The sequence below is a fragment of the Pelophylax lessonae genome (assembly GCF_965119305.1).
Source record: "Pelophylax lessonae genome assembly, chromosome: 3".
In the NCBI taxonomy this organism is placed as follows: Eukaryota; Metazoa; Chordata; class Amphibia; order Anura; family Ranidae; genus Pelophylax; species Pelophylax lessonae.
In genome coordinates this window covers 264662047-264678894 of record NC_138770.1, presented here as the reverse complement: position 1 = coordinate 264678894, position 16848 = coordinate 264662047, and the positions used below count along the sequence as shown (strand labels likewise).

The following is a 16848-nucleotide window of genomic DNA, read 5'->3' as shown; positions in this document are numbered from 1 at the left end:
TCTTTGTTTTTATGATTGTGAAATTCATGTGGGTTTAGGGGACACGAAAATAAGGACACTGCATGCTGGAGAAATATATATATATATATTTCTATGGTTTTTGTTTTTTTCATATACATTTCTTTTATATATTTTGGATATGGTAGAATTGATTGAATTCACAGGTCCATAGCGCTGCTCATTTTGTATATCACTTAACCACAAAATTGGCTATATACTATAACAAATGCTTTGACAGGTAAAACAGTGTACATATAGGTGTTTCAACTGCGCTTTTTCTCCACTTTATTTCATTTATTCCAAGGCCACTGTGTTAAAATTCACGTAAGAAATTAAATAAAAACTGCACAACAGTCCTTTTAAAGGACATTTTACACCCATATTCTTTAAAGTTACTAAAGCATCTGCCCGCGACCCTACCCGATTCCTCATTGTGACAATGGGAGGGGAATCTTCTCCCTGCACCCATTGTCATAATTCTAAAAGAGCGCAGCCATTCAGGGGTCCACTCACACAGTCACATCATTTCTTTACAGAGTTCTGTGAATGAATGGACTACAACTACCATTTCCACCACGGCAGATAGCCTGTAGTTCTCAATGAACTGTGAGGGTGCTAGTGAACGCTCTCGTAGTTCATTGCTCTTCTTGCAGTTCAGTAACTGCCTGCCTGCATGGGAGGTAACGACAGACACCTGTACTGACAGTCTGCAGAAGCCTGACATTGCAACCCCGACCTGCTATTCGTGGGTGCAATGCTTTACAGGCTCCTAAAAAAACTATTAATAATGCATTTTTTTCCTGCAAAAAATGTCTTTTTTTTTTTATAAGTGAACTTATCCTTTAAGAACACCTGCCATGTATCCTTGGCCAACCATAATTGTGTGAATTTGTCTTGTGCTGATGTGTCAGTTCTGTGTCTTTTTACTGGAAGTCTTTACATTTGCTTTTGTCATGTTTGTGTTGACAACAGTAACAGTCAAGTCAGCGGGGGGACATACTAAAACATTTAATGTGAAAATGGCTTAATGTAGCTTAATGAGTAATAAAGTGCCTAAACCATAATCAATTGCCCTGAAACTTTGCACAGACTAAGTTTTTAACTTTCCTAATATATTCTAGAAGTTTCATGTAGTTTGGTCTTCCAGGAGGCAAACAAGGGACATTAAGCTTGTTTTTTGGGGAGCTTAATGTGGCTTAACGTACAAAAAAGAGCTTAGATGTTAACCAATTTCCCCCAAACTTCACACAATAGAAGACTCTATTGATGCTAAGATATTCTGAAAATTTCAGATCATTTGGTAAATCACACCAAAAGTTATTCACATTAAGCTCTTTTTGTACAATACTAAAACGTTTAATGTCCTTAGCTTAATGTGAAAAGAGCTTAATGTACCAAAATGTGCCTAAACCTCAACCATTTGTCTTGAAACTTTGCACAGCCCAAGTTCTGCACTTCCCAAAGCTATCCTGGAGGTTTCATCGATTTTGGTCTCCCACATGGAAAACTGGGGACATTAAGCTCTTTTTTTAGGGAGCTTAATGTGGCTTAACGTACAAAAAAGAGCTTAGATGTGAACCAATTTCCCCCAAACTTGGCACAATAGAAGAGTTTATCAATTCCAACATATTCTGAAAATTTCAGATCATTTGGTAAATCACACCAAAAGTTATTCACATTAAGCTGTTTTTAGCAATCATAAAAACACGTGGCTTAATGTGAAAAGAGCTTAACGTACCAAAATGTGCCTAAACCTCAACCAATTGTCTTGAAACTTTGCACAGCCCAAGTTCTGCACTTCCCTAAGCTATCCTGGAGGTTTCATCGATTTAGGTCTCCCACATGGAAAACTGGGGACATTAAGTTCTTTTTTGCGGAGCTTAATGTGGCTTAACGTACAGAAAAGAGCTTAAATGTGAACCAATTTCCCCCAAACTTGGCACAATAGAAGAGTCTATCGTTTCCAACATATTCTGAAAATTTCAGGTCATTTGATAAATTACACCAAAAGTTATTCACATTAAGCTCTTTTTGTACAATACTAAAACGTTTAATGTCCTTAGCTTAATGTGAAAAGAGCTTAATGTACCAAAATGTGCCTAAACCTCAACCAATTGTCTTGAAACTTTGCACAGCCCAAGTTCTACACTTCCCAAAGCTATCCTGGAGGTTTCATCGATTTTGGTCTCCCACATGGAAAACTGGGGACATTAAGCTCTTTTTTTAGGGAGCTTAATGTGGCTTAACGTACAAAAAAGAGCTTAGATGTGAACCAATTTTCCCCAAACTTGGCACAATAGAAGAGTTTATCAATTCCAACATATTCTGAAAATTTCAGATCATTTGGTAAATCACACCAAAAGTTATTCACATTAAGCTGTTTTTAGCAATCATAAAAACACGTGGCTTAATGTGAAAAGAGCTTAATGTACCAAAATGTGCCTAAACCTCAACCAATTGTCTTGAAACTTTGCACAGCCCATGTTTTGCACTTCCCTAAGCTATCCTGGAGGTTTCATCGATTTAGGTCTCCCACATGGAAAACTGGGGACATTAAGCTCTTTTTTTGGGGAGCTTAATGTGGCTTAACGTACAGAAAAGAGCTTAGATGTGAACCAATTTCCCCCAAACTTGGCACAATAGAAGAGTCTATCGTTTCCAACATATTCTGAAAATTTCAGGTCATTTGATAAATTACACCAAAAGTTATTCACATTAAGCTCTTTTTGTACAATACTAAAACGTTTAATGTCCTTAGCTTAATGTGAAAAGAGCTTAATGTACCAAAATGTGCCTAAACCTCAACCAATTGTCTTGAAACTTTGCACAGCCCAAGTTCTGCACTTCCCAAAGCTATCCTGTAGGTTTCATCGATTTTGGTCTCCCACATGGAAAACTGGGGACATTAAGCTCTTTTTTTAGGGAGCTTAATGTGGCTTAACGTACAAAAAAGAGCTTAGATGTGAACCAATTTCCCCCAAACTTGGCACAATAGAAGAGTTTATCAATTCCAACATATTCTGAAAATTTCAGATCATTTGGTAAATCACACCAAAAGTTATTCACATTAAGCTGTTTTTAGCAATCATAAAAACACGTGGCTTAATGTGAAAAGAGCTTAACGTACCAAAATGTGCCTAATCCTCAACCAATTGTCTTGAAACTTTGCACAGCCCAAGTTCTGCACTTCCCTAAGCTATCCTGGAGGTTTCATCGATTTAGGTCTCCCACACAGAAAACTGGGGACATTAAGCTCTTTTTTTGGGAGCTTAATGTGGCTTAACGTACAAAAAAGAGCTTAGATGTGAACCAATTTCCCCCAAACTTAGCACAATAGAAGAGCCCATCAATTCCAACATATTCTGAAAATTTCAGATCATTTGGTAAATCACACCAAAAGTTATTCACATTAAGCTCTATTTTGCAATCATAAAAACGCATGGCTTAATGTGAAAAGAGCTTAACGTACCAAAATGTGCCTAAACCTCAACCAATTGTCTTGAAACTTTGCACAGCCCAAGTTCTGCACTTCCCTCAGCTATCCTGGAGGTTTCATCGATTTTGGTCTCCCACGTGGAAAACTGGGGACATTAAGCTCTATTTTTGGGGCGCTTAATGTGGCTTAACGTACAAAAAAGAGCTTAGATGTGAACCAATTTCCCTCAAACTTGGCACAATAGAAGAGTCTGTCTATTCCAACATATTCTAAAAATTTCAGATCATTTAGTAAATCACACCAAAAGTTATTCACATTAAGCTCTTTTTAGCAATCATAAAAACACGTGGCTTAATGTGAAAAGAGCTTAACGTGCCAAAATGTGCCTAAACCTCAACCAATTGTCTTGAAACTTTGCACAGCCCAAGTTCTGCACTTCCCTAAGCTATCCTGGAGGTTTCATCGATTTAGTTATCCTACATGGATAGACCCAGGCCAGAACAGGTAGGTACAGGCAGGTCACGGTGCAAGAATAATATCCCAAGCCAGGCCCAGACCAGAGTGTGCAGATATCATTATATATATATATCATCATGGATGGATGGATCATCCATCCATCCATGATGATATATATAATGATATCTGCATACTCTGGTCTGGGCCCGGCCTGGGTAACTTGATAAATCTTGCACCGTGACCTGCCTGTACCTACCTGTTCTGGCCTGAGTCCATCCATCCATGATGATGATATCTGCAGCAGATATCATTATCATCATGGATGGCATGGCAGGCAATGGATGGCAATGTCATGGCATGGATGGCAGGCAATGGATGGCAATGGCATGGATGGCAGGCAATGGATGGCAATGGCATGGATGGCAGGCAATGGATGGCAATGGCATGGATGGCAGGCAATGGATGGCAATGGCATGGCATGGATGGCAGGCAATGGATGGCAATGGCATGGATGGCAGGCAATGGATGGCAATGGCATGGATGGCAGGCAATGGATGGCAATGGCATGGATGGCAGGCAATGGATGGCAATGGCAAGGATGGCAGGCAATGGATGGCAATGGCATGGCATGGCATGGATGGCAGGCAATGGCAAGGCATGCATTTTTTTTGTGAACAGGCGTGAGGAGGAGGAGGAGGACTGAGGACTTACCGGGCTGCTGCAGCACAGGGCTGGACTCGTCTCTCTCTTCCGACCCGAGGCCTGGATCCGAATGCGGTCTGCCGTCTGTCCACGAAGAAGGCCCACCGCCGCCCGATCCGACTCCTGGTCTCCGTCTCCTCCTGGTCTTGGACTGGTCCTCCTGGTCAAGCGGCGACTCGGCGTCGGCGAGAGCTCTGAGCGGACGGGAGTCTTCTATCTTCTCTCAGCCGTGGGAAGGAATGGAACCCGAAAGACGGAAGCGGTGATCGTGACGCCGGGGCGGTGCACCGCCCCATGCGTCACGTGACCAGATGATGTCCTTCTGTGATTGGTCCAGGCTGGAGTCTGGACCAATCACAGCCAGGTGGGGGTGGCCAAGCGCTCTTTTCTGCACCCAGGTTACGCCCCCAGAAGGCAGCCAATCGGCGCCTCTTCTGGGTCATAAACCCCACCCCCCCTTTAGCCACCACATAGGCCGGTAAGGCCGGCGAACCGATTTTTTTTTTCCTAACTTTATTGTTTTTTTTTGTCTTTTTTTTTTTTCTATGCACGGGCTGCCACTGGCTAAATGTAAGCTCTTTTTACATTAAGCTGTTGACATTAAATATTTTAGGAATGTAAAATGAAGCTTAATGTGAATAACTTTTGGTGTGATTAACCAAATGATCTGAAATTTTCAGAATATGTTGGAATCGATAGACTCTTCTATAGTGCCAAGTTTGGGGGAAATTGGTTCACATCTAAGCTCTTTTTTGTACGTTAAGCCACATTAAGCTCCCCAGAAAAAGAGCTTAATGTCCCCAGTTTTCCACGTGGGAGACCAAAATCGATGAAACCTCCAGGATAGCTTAGGGAAGTGCAGAACTTGGGCTTTGCAAAGTTTCAAGACAATTGGTTGAGGTTTAGGCACATTTTGGTACGTTAAGCTCTTTTCACATTAAGCCATGCATTTTTATGATTGCAAAATAGAGCTTAATGTGAATAACTTTTGGTGTGATTTACCAAATGATCTGAAATTTTCAGAATATGTTGGAATTGATAAACTCTTCTATTGTGCCAAGCTTGGGGGAAATTGGTTCACATCTAAGCTCTTTTTTGTATGTTAAGCCACATTAAGCTCCCCAAAAAAAGAGCTTAATGTCCCCAGTTTTCAACGTGGGAGACCAAAATCGATGAAACCTCCAGGATAGCTTAGGGAAGTGCAGAACTTGGGCTGTGCAAAGTTTCAAGACAATTGGTTGAAGTTTAGGCACATTTTGGTACGTTAAGCTCTTTTCACATTAAGCCACATGTTTTTATGATTGCTAAAAAGAGCTTAATGTGAATAACTTTTGGTGTGATGTACCAAATGATCTGAAATTTTCAGAATATGTTGGAATCGATAGACTCTTCTATTGCGCCAAGTTTGGGGGAAATTGGTTCACATCTAAGCTCTTTTTTGTAAGTTAAGCCACATTAAGCTCCCCAAAAAAAGAGCTTAATGTCCCCAGTTTTCCGTGTGGGAGACCAGAATTGATGAAACCTCCAGGATAGCTTAGGGAAGTGCAGAACTTGGGCTTTGCAAAGTTTCAAGACAATTGGTTGAGGTTTAGGCACATTTTGGTACGTTAAGCTCTTTTCACATTAACCTCCCTGGCGGTATGATTATGTCTGGAATTACATACCAAAAGCGGTACAATTCTTTTCATGGAAATTTGGCGTTATGTATTATAGGCCTATAATTCTTAGTAATTACTGACTTAAACCTGACCAAAACAAGACTCTAGTAGACATCCCAGATGTGATAAATTTGAAACACAAACGCATGAATTATAATCGAATCAATAATATTATTTTATTATTTAATATATAATATATATAATAAAATTATATTATTGATTAGATTATAATTCATGCATTATATATTATATATAGATATGTGTGTGTATATATATATATAATATATAACGCATGAATTATAATTGAATCAATAATATAATTTTATATATATATATATATATATATATATATGCATATATATATATATATATATATATATATATATATGCATATGCATATATATATATATATATATATATATATATATATATATATGCATCCATATATATATATATATATATATATATATGCATATATATATATATAATATAATATAAAGTGTGTTTTGTGCAACGTTTTTTTTTTTTTTTTTTTTTTGAATTTCCCTCCCTAGTTCCGCTCCCATGCAGCATTGCTGCTGCAGGGAACGGAACTAGGAAGTGATCGTACCGACGGAGGGACGGAGGAGCGGCGGGACTCTTGGCTGGCGGTCGCAGCAATGAGAGATCATCGCTGGATCGCCAGGATAAGGTAAGAGAAGCTCCGCTGCGCTCTCTGCAATCCACCCCGAGCGTGACTCGGGGTTACCGCTCCTGCAATGAAAAATCAACCCCGAGTCACGCTCGGGATTACCGCTAAGGCGGTTAAGCCATGCGTTTTTATGATTGCAAAATAGAGCTTAATGTGAATAACTTTTGGTGTGATTTACCAAATGATCTGAAATTTTCAGAATATGTTGGAATTGATAAACTCTTCTATTGTGCCAAGCTTGGGGGAAATTGGTTCACATCTAAGCTCTTTTTTGTACGTTAAGCCACATTAAGCTCCCTAAAAAAAAGAGCTTAATGTCCCCAGTTTTCCGTGTGGGAAACCAAAATCGATGAAACCTCCAGGATAGCTTTGGGAAGTTCAGAACTTGGGCTGTGCAAAGTTTCAAGACAATTGGTTGAGGTTTAGGCACATTTTGGTACATTAAGCTCTTTTCACATTAAGCTAAGGACATTAAACGTTTTAGTATTGTACAAAAAGAGCTTAAAGTGAATAACTTTTGATGTGATTTACCAAATGATTTGAAATTTTCAGAATATGTTGGAATAGACAGACTCTTCTATTGTGCCAAGTTTGAGGGAAATTGGTTAACATATAGGCTCTTTTTTGTACGTTAAGCCACATTAAGCGCCCCAAAAAAACAGCTTAATGTCCCCAGTTTTCCGCGTGGGAGACCAAAATCGATGAAACCTCCAGGATAGCTTAGGGAAGTGCAGAACTTGGGCTGTGCAAAGTTTCAAGACAATTGGTTGAGGTTTAGGCACATTTTGGTACGTTAAGCTCTTTTCACATTAAACTATGCGTTTTTATGATTGCAAAATAGAGCTTAATGTGAATAACTTTTGGTGTGATTTACCAAATGATCTGAAATTTTCAGAATATGTTGGAATTGATAGACTCTTCTATTGTGCCAAGTTTGGGGGAAATTGGTTCACATCTAAGCTCTTTTTTGTATGTTAAGCCACATTAAGCGCCCCAAAAAAAGAGCTTAATGTCCCCAGTTTTCTGTGTGGGAGACCAAAATCGATGAAACCTCCAGGATAGCTTTGGGAAGTGCAGAACTTGGGCTGTGCAAAGTTTCAAGACAATTGGTTGAGGTTTAGGCACATTTTGGTACATTAAGCTCTTTTTACATTAAGCTAAGGACATTAAACGTTTTAGTATTGTACAAAAAGAGCTTAATGTGAATAACTTTTGGTGTAATTTATCAAATGATCTGGAATTTTCAGAATATGTTGGAAACGATAGACTCTTCTATTGTGCCAAGTTTGGGGGAAATTGGTTCACATCTAAGCTCTTTTTTGTAAGTTAAGCCACATTAAGCTCCCCAAAAAAAGAGCTTAATGTCCCCAGTTTTCCGTGTGGGAGACCAGAATTGATGAAACCTCCAGGATAGCTTAGGGAAGTGCAGAACTTGGGCTTTGCAAAGTTTCAAGACAATTGGTTGAGGTTTAGGCACATTTTGGTACGTTAAGCTCTTTTCACATTAAGCCATGCGTTTTTATGATTGCAAAATAGAGCTTAATGTGAATAACTTTTGGTGTGATTTACCAAATGATCTGAAATTTTCAGAATATGTTGGAATCGATAGACTCTTCTATTGTGCCAAGTTTGGGGGAAATTGGTTCACATCTAAGCTCTTTTTTGTAAGTTAAGCCACATTAAGCTCCCCAAAAAAGAGCTTAATGTCCCCAGTTTTCCGTGTGGGAGACCAGAATTGATGAAACCTCCAGGATAGCTTAGGGAAGTGCAGAACTTGGGCTTTGCAAAGTTTCAAGACAATTGGTTGAGGTTTAGGCACATTTTGGTACGTTAAGCTCTTTTCACATTAAGCCATGCGTTTTTATGATTGCAAAATAGAGCTTAATGTGAATAACTTTTGGTGTGATTTACCAAATGATCTGAAATTTTCAGAATATGTTGGAATTGATAAACTCTTCTATTGTGCCAAGCTTGGGGGAAATTGGTTCACATCTAAGCTCTTTTTTGTACGTTAAGCCACATTAAGCTCCCTAAAAAAAGAGCTTAATGTCCCCAGTTTTCCGTGTGGGAGACCAAAATCGATGAAACCTCCAGGATAGCTTTGGGAAGTTCAGAACTTGGGCTGTGCAAAGTTTCAAGACAATTGGTTGAGGTTTAGGCACATTTTGGTACATTAAGCTCTTTTCACATTAAGCTAAGGACATTAAACGTTTTAGTATTGTACAAAAAGAGATTAATGTGAATAACTTTTGGTGTGATTTACCAAATGATTTGAAATTTTCAGAATATGTTGGAATAGACAGACTCTTCTATTGTGCCAAGTTTGAGGGAAATTGGTTCACATATAGGCTCTTTTTTGTACGTTAAGCCACATTAAGCGCCCCAAAAAAACAGCTTAATGTCCCCAGTTTTCCGCGTGGGAGACCAAAATCGATGAAACCTCCAGGATAGCTTAGGGAAGTGCAGAACTTGGGCTGTGCAAAGTTTCAAGACAATTGGTTGAGGTTTAGGCACATTTTGGTACATTAAGCTCTTTTTACATTAAGCTAAGGACATTAAACGTTTTAGTATTGTACAAAAAGAGCTTAATGTGAATAACTTTTGGTGTAATTTATCAAATGATCTGGAATTTTCAGAATATGTTGGAAACGATAGACTCTTCTATTGTGCCAAGTTTGGGGGAAATTGGTTCACATCTAAGCTCTTTTTTGTAAGTTAAGCCACATTAAGCTCCCCAAAAAAAGAGCTTAATGTCCCCAGTTTTCCGTGTGGGAGACCAGAATTGATGAAACCTCCAGGATAGCTTAGGGAAGTGCAGAACTTGGGCTTTGCAAAGTTTCAAGACAATTGGTTGAGGTTTAGGCACATTTTGGTACGTTAAGCTCTTTTCACATTAAGCCATGCGTTTTTATGATTGCAAAATAGAGCTTAATGTGAATAACTTTTGGTGTGATTTACCAAATGATCTGAAATTTTCAGAATATGTTGGAATCGATAGACTCTTCTATTGTGCCAAGTTTGGGGGAAATTGGTTCACATCTAAGCTCTTTTTTGTAAGTTAAGCCACATTAAGCTCCCCAAAAAAAGAGCTTAATGTCCCCAGTTTTCCGTGTGGGAGACCAGAATTGATGAAACCTCCAGGATAGCTTAGGGAAGTGCAGAACTTGGGCTTTGCAAAGTTTCAAGACAATTGGTTGAGGTTTAGGCACATTTTGGTACGTTAAGCTCTTTTCACATTAAGCCATGCGTTTTTATGATTGCAAAATAGAGCTTAATGTGAATAACTTTTGGTGTGATTTACCAAATGATCTGAAATTTTCAGAATATGTTGGAATTGATAAACTCTTCTATTGTGCCAAGCTTGGGGGAAATTGGTTCACATCTAAGCTCTTTTTTGTACGTTAAGCCACATTAAGCTCCCTAAAAAAAGAGCTTAATGTCCCCAGTTTTCCGTGTGGGAGACCAAAATCGATGAAACCTCCAGGATAGCTTTGGGAAGTTCAGAACTTGGGCTGTGCAAAGTTTCAAGACAATTGGTTGAGGTTTAGGCACATTTTGGTACATTAAGCTCTTTTCACATTAAGCTAAGGACATTAAACGTTTTAGTATTGTACAAAAAGAGCTTAATGTGAATAACTTTTGGTGTGATTTACCAAATGATTTGAAATTTTCAGAATATGTTGGAATAGACAGACTCTTCTATTGTGCCAAGTTTGAGGGAAATTGGTTCACATATAGGCTCTTTTTTGTACGTTAAGCCACATTAAGCGCCCCAAAAAAACAGCTTAATGTCCCCAGTTTTCCGTGTGGGAGACCAGAATTGATGAAACCTCCAGGATAGCTTAGGGAAGTGCAGAACTTGGGCTTTGCAAAGTTTCAAGACAATTGGTTGAGGTTTAGGCACATTTTGGTACGTTAAGCTCTTTTCACATTAAGCCATGCGTTTTTATGATTGCAAAATAGAGCTTAATGTGAATAACTTTTGGTGTGATTTACCAAATGATCTGAAATTTTCAGAATATGTTGGAATTGATAAACTCTTCTATTGTGCCAAGCTTGGGGGAAATTGGTTCACATCTAAGCTCTTTTTTGTACGTTAAGCCACATTAAGCTCCCTAAAAAAAGAGCTTAATGTCCCCAGTTTTCCGTGTGGGAGACCAAAATCGATGAAACCTCCAGGATAGCTTTGGGAAGTTCAGAACTTGGGCTGTGCAAAGTTTCAAGACAATTGGTTGAGGTTTAGGCACATTTTGGTACATTAAGCTCTTTTCACATTAAGCTAAGGACATTAAACGTTTTAGTATTGTACAAAAAGAGCTTATTGTGAATAACTTTTGGTGTGATTTACCAAATGATTTGAAATTTTCAGAATATGTTGGAATAGACAGACTCTTCTATTGTGCCAAGTTTGAGGGAAATTGGTTCACATATAGGCTCTTTTTTGTACGTTAAGCCACATTAAGCGCCCCAAAAAAACAGCTTAATGTCCCCAGTTTTCCGCGTGGGAGACCAAAATCGATGAAACCTCCAGGATAGCTTAGGGAAGTGCAGAACTTGGGCTGTGCAAAGTTTCAAGACAATTGGTTGAGGTTTAGGCACATTTTGGTACGTTAAGCTCTTTTCACATTAAACTATGCGTTTTTATGATTGCAAAATAGAGCTTAATGTGAATAACTTTTGGTGTGATTTACCAAATGATCTGAAATTTTCAGAATATGTTGGAATTGATAGACTCTTCTATTGTGCCAAGTTTGGGTGAAATTGGTTCACATCTAAGCTCTTTTTTGTATGTTAAGCCACATTAAGCGCCCCAAAAAAAGAGCTTAATGTCCCCAGTTTTCTGTGTGGGAGACCAAAATCGATGAAACCTCCAGGATAGCTTTGGGAAGTGCAGAACTTGGGCTGTGCAAAGTTTCAAGACAATTGGTTGAGGTTTAGGCACATTTTGGTACATTAAGCTCTTTTCACATTAAACTATGCGTTTTTATGATTGCAAAATAGAGCTTAATGTGAATAACTTTTGGTGTGATTTACCAAATGATCTGGAATTTTCAGAATATGTTGGAAACGATAGACTCTTCTATTGTGCCAAGTTTGGGGGAAATTGGTTCACATCTAAGCTCTTTTTTGTACGTTAAGCCACATTAAGCTCACCAAAAAAAGAGCTTAATGTCCCCAGTTTTCCGTGTGGGAGACCAAAATCGATGAAACCTCCAGGATAGCTTTGGGAAGTGCAGAACTTGGGCTGTGCAAAGTTTCAAGACAATTGGTTGAGGTTTAGGCACATTTTGGTACGTTAAGCTCTTTTCACATTAAGCCATGCGTTTTTATGATTGCAAAAAAGAGCTTAATGTGAATAACTTTTGGTGTGATTTACTAAATGATCTGAAATTTTCAGAATATGTTGGAATTGATAAACTCTTCTATTGTGCCAAGTTTGGGGGAAATTGGTTCACATCTAAGCTCTTTTTTGTACGTTAAGCCACATTAAGCTCCCCAAAAAAAGAGCTTAATGTCCCCAGTTTTCCGTGTGGGAGACCAAAATAGATGAAACCTCCAGGATAGCTTTGGGAAGTGCAGAACTTGGGCTGTGCAAAGTTTCAAGACAATTGGTTGAGGTTTAGGCACATTTTGGTACATTAAGCTCTTTTCACATTAAGCTAAGGACATTAAACGTTTTAGTATTGTACAAAAAGAGCTTAATGTGAATAACTTTTGGTGTGATTTACTAAATGATCTGAAATTTTCAGAATATGTTGGAATTGATAAACTCTTCTATTGTGCCAAGTTTGGGGGAAATTGGTTCACATCTAAGCTCTTTTTTGTACGTTAAGCCACATTAAGCTCCCCAAAAAAAGAGCTTAATGTCCTCAGTTTTCCACGTGGGAGACCTAAATCGATGAAACCTCCAGGATAGCTTATGAAAGTGCAGAACTTGGGCTGTGCAAAGTTTCAAGACAATTGGTTGAGGTTTAGGCACATTTTGGTGCGTTAAGCTCTTTTCACATTAAGCCACGTGTTTTTATGATTGCTAAAAACAGCTTAATGTGAATAACTTTTGGTGTGATTTACCAAATGATCTGAAATTTTCAGAATATGTTGGAATTGATAAACTCTTCTATTGTGCCAAGTTTGGGGGAAATTGGTTCACATCTAAGCTCTTTTTTGTACGTTAAGCCACATTAAGCTCCCCAAAAAAAGAGCTTAATGTCCCCAGTTTTCCGTGTGGGAGACCAAAATCGATGAAACCTCCAAGATAGGTTTGGGAAGTGCAGAACTTGGGCTGTGCAAAGTTTCAAGACAATTGGTTGAGGTTTAGGCACATTTTGGTACATTAAGCTCTTTTCACATTAAGCTAAGGACATTAAACGTTTTAGTATTGTACAAAAAGAGCTTAATGTGAATAACTTTTGGTGTGATTTACCAAATGATCTGAAATTTTCAGAATATGTTGGAATAGATAGACTCTTCTATTGTGCCAAGTTTGGGGGAAATTGGTTAACATCTAAGCTCTTTTTTGTACGTTAAGCCACATTAAGCTCCCCAAAAAACAAGCTTAATGTCCCTTGTTTGCCTCCTGGAAGACCAAACTACATGAAACTTCTAGGATATATTAGGGAAGTTAAAAACTTAGTCTGTGCAAAGTTTCAGGGCAATTGATTATGGTTTAGGCACGTTATTACACATTAAGCTACATTAAGCCATTTTCACATTAAATGTTTTAGTATGTCCCGTCAGCGGGTATATACAAAAAGCTTTTTAGCCAGTGGTAATATGAGATTAGACATTAGGAACATCACAAAAGCATGTTAGGAATTTCTTGTTTGTAATTCGGAATGCTTAAGGCTCCGTTCACATGTAGGCGTTTTGGGGCGTTTTTGGGGAGTTTTTCTGCTCTATGATCAGCTCTCAAAACGCCCAACAAGACAAATCCTATTAATTTCAATGGCCCCTGTTCACATCTGAGTGTTTTGACGCTGTGAGCAAAACGTCCAACGCTCAAAAAAGTACATGAGCTTCTTTTTGGGCAGATTACAGAAGTTTTCCATTGGTCTCTATTCAATCTAAAAACGCCTGCACAAAAAACGCCTGTAAATCGCGGTAAAAATCGCGGTAAAAAAACATGCGAAAACGCAACGCTCAGGTGTGAATGTAGCCTTAAGTGTTACTAAACCCAGGACCCTGCATTCACAATATCTGGTCTCCCACAGTACACAGAACATGGAAATTCAATAGTTTTAGTAAATATAAACTGCTAAATACCTTTTCCCATCAGCAGTTAGAGCAGTCTTGTGACCTTTATCAATGTCCAGCAGAGCTCTGGGAAAAAAGCTTGTAGGAGGAGTTTTCATTCTCCCCGATTGTCCTATGAGGCTCCAGGATCCCCCACCCTCTGCCTGGACAGTGCTGATTGGCCCTGTGCTGATCACATGCACTCTCCCAAGAAAAAAAAACTCTTTAGCAAAAGACACCAAAGTGAGCATATGCAGTTTGCCCCCAAGGCTCAGTTCTATCAGGAGATGGTTTGGGGACTGTCGAAGAAGGGGAGGATCAGAGAAGACAGGACAATGTGCAGGATTAACCCCGTTCCACAGTGAGTATAACAAGCACGCTTTACTGCATATACAGACTGATTTTACGGTTGTGAGTTTAGTAACACTTTAATATGATAATAATAAAAACATGTTTTTTTTTAAAACATTAAAGCTTAAAATACACAGTAAAGCAGTGAAATAAAATTGTGTGGGTTACTTTTTTAATTAAAACACCAGGACAGAAAGGCTTATAAAAATGTTTTTATTGAGTGTTCTCTTTTTTTTTTGTTTTGCAGTATCATATTCTTCAGTCCAGCCACATTCTCTAACTAAGCACCCCACAATCCAGCTACACCCAGATCCACCGAAGCTGCCACATCATCAAATGATATTACAACAGCAGCAGCAGATACAGCATCGACATCAGATTCAGACCATTACATTACATAACCCAACATTAGAGTCTCCAACATCCCAACATTGTGTGCCAATGCAGAGCCCAGCATTTCTACCACTTCCCAACAGTGCTCATCCACATCACAGTACCCCTGTACCGACTCCTCCCCCTGCATCACCCACATTCTCTCAGTCTGCCCAGCAGTCTGTGGTAGTGTCTCCTCCACCAGCACAATCCCCTTGTCAGTCACCCACTATCATTATTCACCCCCAGGCCCTTATTCAGCCACAGCCACAACTTCTTGTACAGTCATCTCTTCCATCCAGAGAAAATTCACATCTAATACAGACAACGCTGCATTCGACATCACCAGTGGCTCTTCCAACCTATCCTTCATCTACAGTAACACCGGGAGGCCATCTTGGATCAGCACATCAACAAACTGTAGCAACATCTGGGCAGCCATTAATGTCATCCATAGTACCAACCAGTCAGCCATCGCTCCAAACTCTTCGTCCATCATTGGCATCATCTCCTAATTTACCCACGTCTCATTCTTCCCAGCTACAAGCCTTGCCAATGCAATCTATGCAGGCAATATCTGTGCAGCCTGAGATGTTGACCCCAGGCCAAGTTCTGGTGCAGAATGCTTTGCTTACCGAAGAAGAACTTCCTGCAGCAGAAGCACTTGTTCAGCTGCCATTCCGGACACTTTCACCTCCTCAGACTGTTGCAGTCAACCTCCATATACCGCCAGCACAAGTAGAGCAACCAGTGGTAAGTTTCCAGTGTGATTCTTAAAGTGGACAATTGGACAAAACAAAAAAAGTATATGCTATAGTCCCAATAGCCTTAACACCGCAGTTTTTGTTTTTCTGAGTTCCCCTGTCACAAATTTTTGATACCTGTTGATCCTGCTAGGAGATCAATTTTTTTTCCACTTGTGCTATAACAGGGTGACAATAGTATTCATTCTGTAGCAAAATTGCACAGCAACATAGCTAACCAGTGGACAGGGTAGTCTTAGATGAATATGTAGTTTTAAATTGACTTAAAAAGGATCTTCAGTCAGTTAAAAAAAGGACACTTACCTGTCCAGGAATCCAGCTCTGTCCTCTCCCAGGCCAATTCTCCAGCAATCTTCAGCTCCCTGGTGCAAGATGGATGTGGGAAACCGACTGTGCCTCCTTGCAGCTTCACAGCCGGCTTGCCATTGTGCATGCACAAATCGTGCTGCTCTTTGTGAATGGACCCGCAGCCTTTTGGGAGTTGTGATGTTGTTACCTAGGAGGATACGGGCAGGGAGAGAGGGAGTGGAATGTCGGTTGGTTTCGCCTAGTTCGAATGGGTACCTGCCAAAAATAGGTACCTGCTCCCTGAAAAAAAAAACGACAAAAATTTGAGAGGGGGGCTTGGTAAAAACAGAACTTCCCATTTAGGGTGAAGTTTTACTTAAACCTCTTGGCGCCAAGCTCATGCAAATATGCGGCCTCCCGGCCGCCGGTCCTTGGTGCCGAGTGGCCACATATTTACACGCAGTAGCGCCAACAGTGCTGTGCCCAGAGTGGGCTCCTGGCACAGTGACTGGCAGTTCACAGAAAGGCAAGGAGCGATCTGGAGTTTTGGGATCATGTAACAGCCAATCATGACGGTCACATATCTGTAAGCTGCCCCCCCCCCCAGCATAGAAAACCCCTTAAGGGGCCGACGGAAAATGGCGCAAAGGGGTTAAAAACAACAAACAAATTAACCAGCTACTGGGGCCATTTTATTATTTATCTGAAACTTAAAAAAAAAAAAATCTGCATTTTTTTTGCTAGAAAGCCACCTAAAATCTCCCAAACAAATATATGTTGTCTAAAAATAGAGGCCCTGTAGAATAAAATGGACTCAATCGCAGTTTTTTATGTCACTTGATAAGTTTGTCTGTTTTTTAGGAAAGAATAAATAAAATAATTTTAGCGCAAACTCCA

At 39.5% G+C, this 16848-nt stretch overlaps 1 protein-coding gene across 1 annotated transcript in view; it reads left to right on the top strand.

Annotated features, from left to right (window-relative positions):
* Positions 1-16848, top strand: part of PHC3 (polyhomeotic homolog 3) — a 179695-nt gene that overhangs the window by 95431 nt on the left and 67416 nt on the right. The window contains exon 8 of the mRNA XM_082249149.1: positions 14775-15652. Within this exon, the coding sequence (XP_082105275.1) occupies positions 14775-15652 (878 nt within the window). The remainder of the gene's footprint in view (positions 1-14774; positions 15653-16848) is intronic.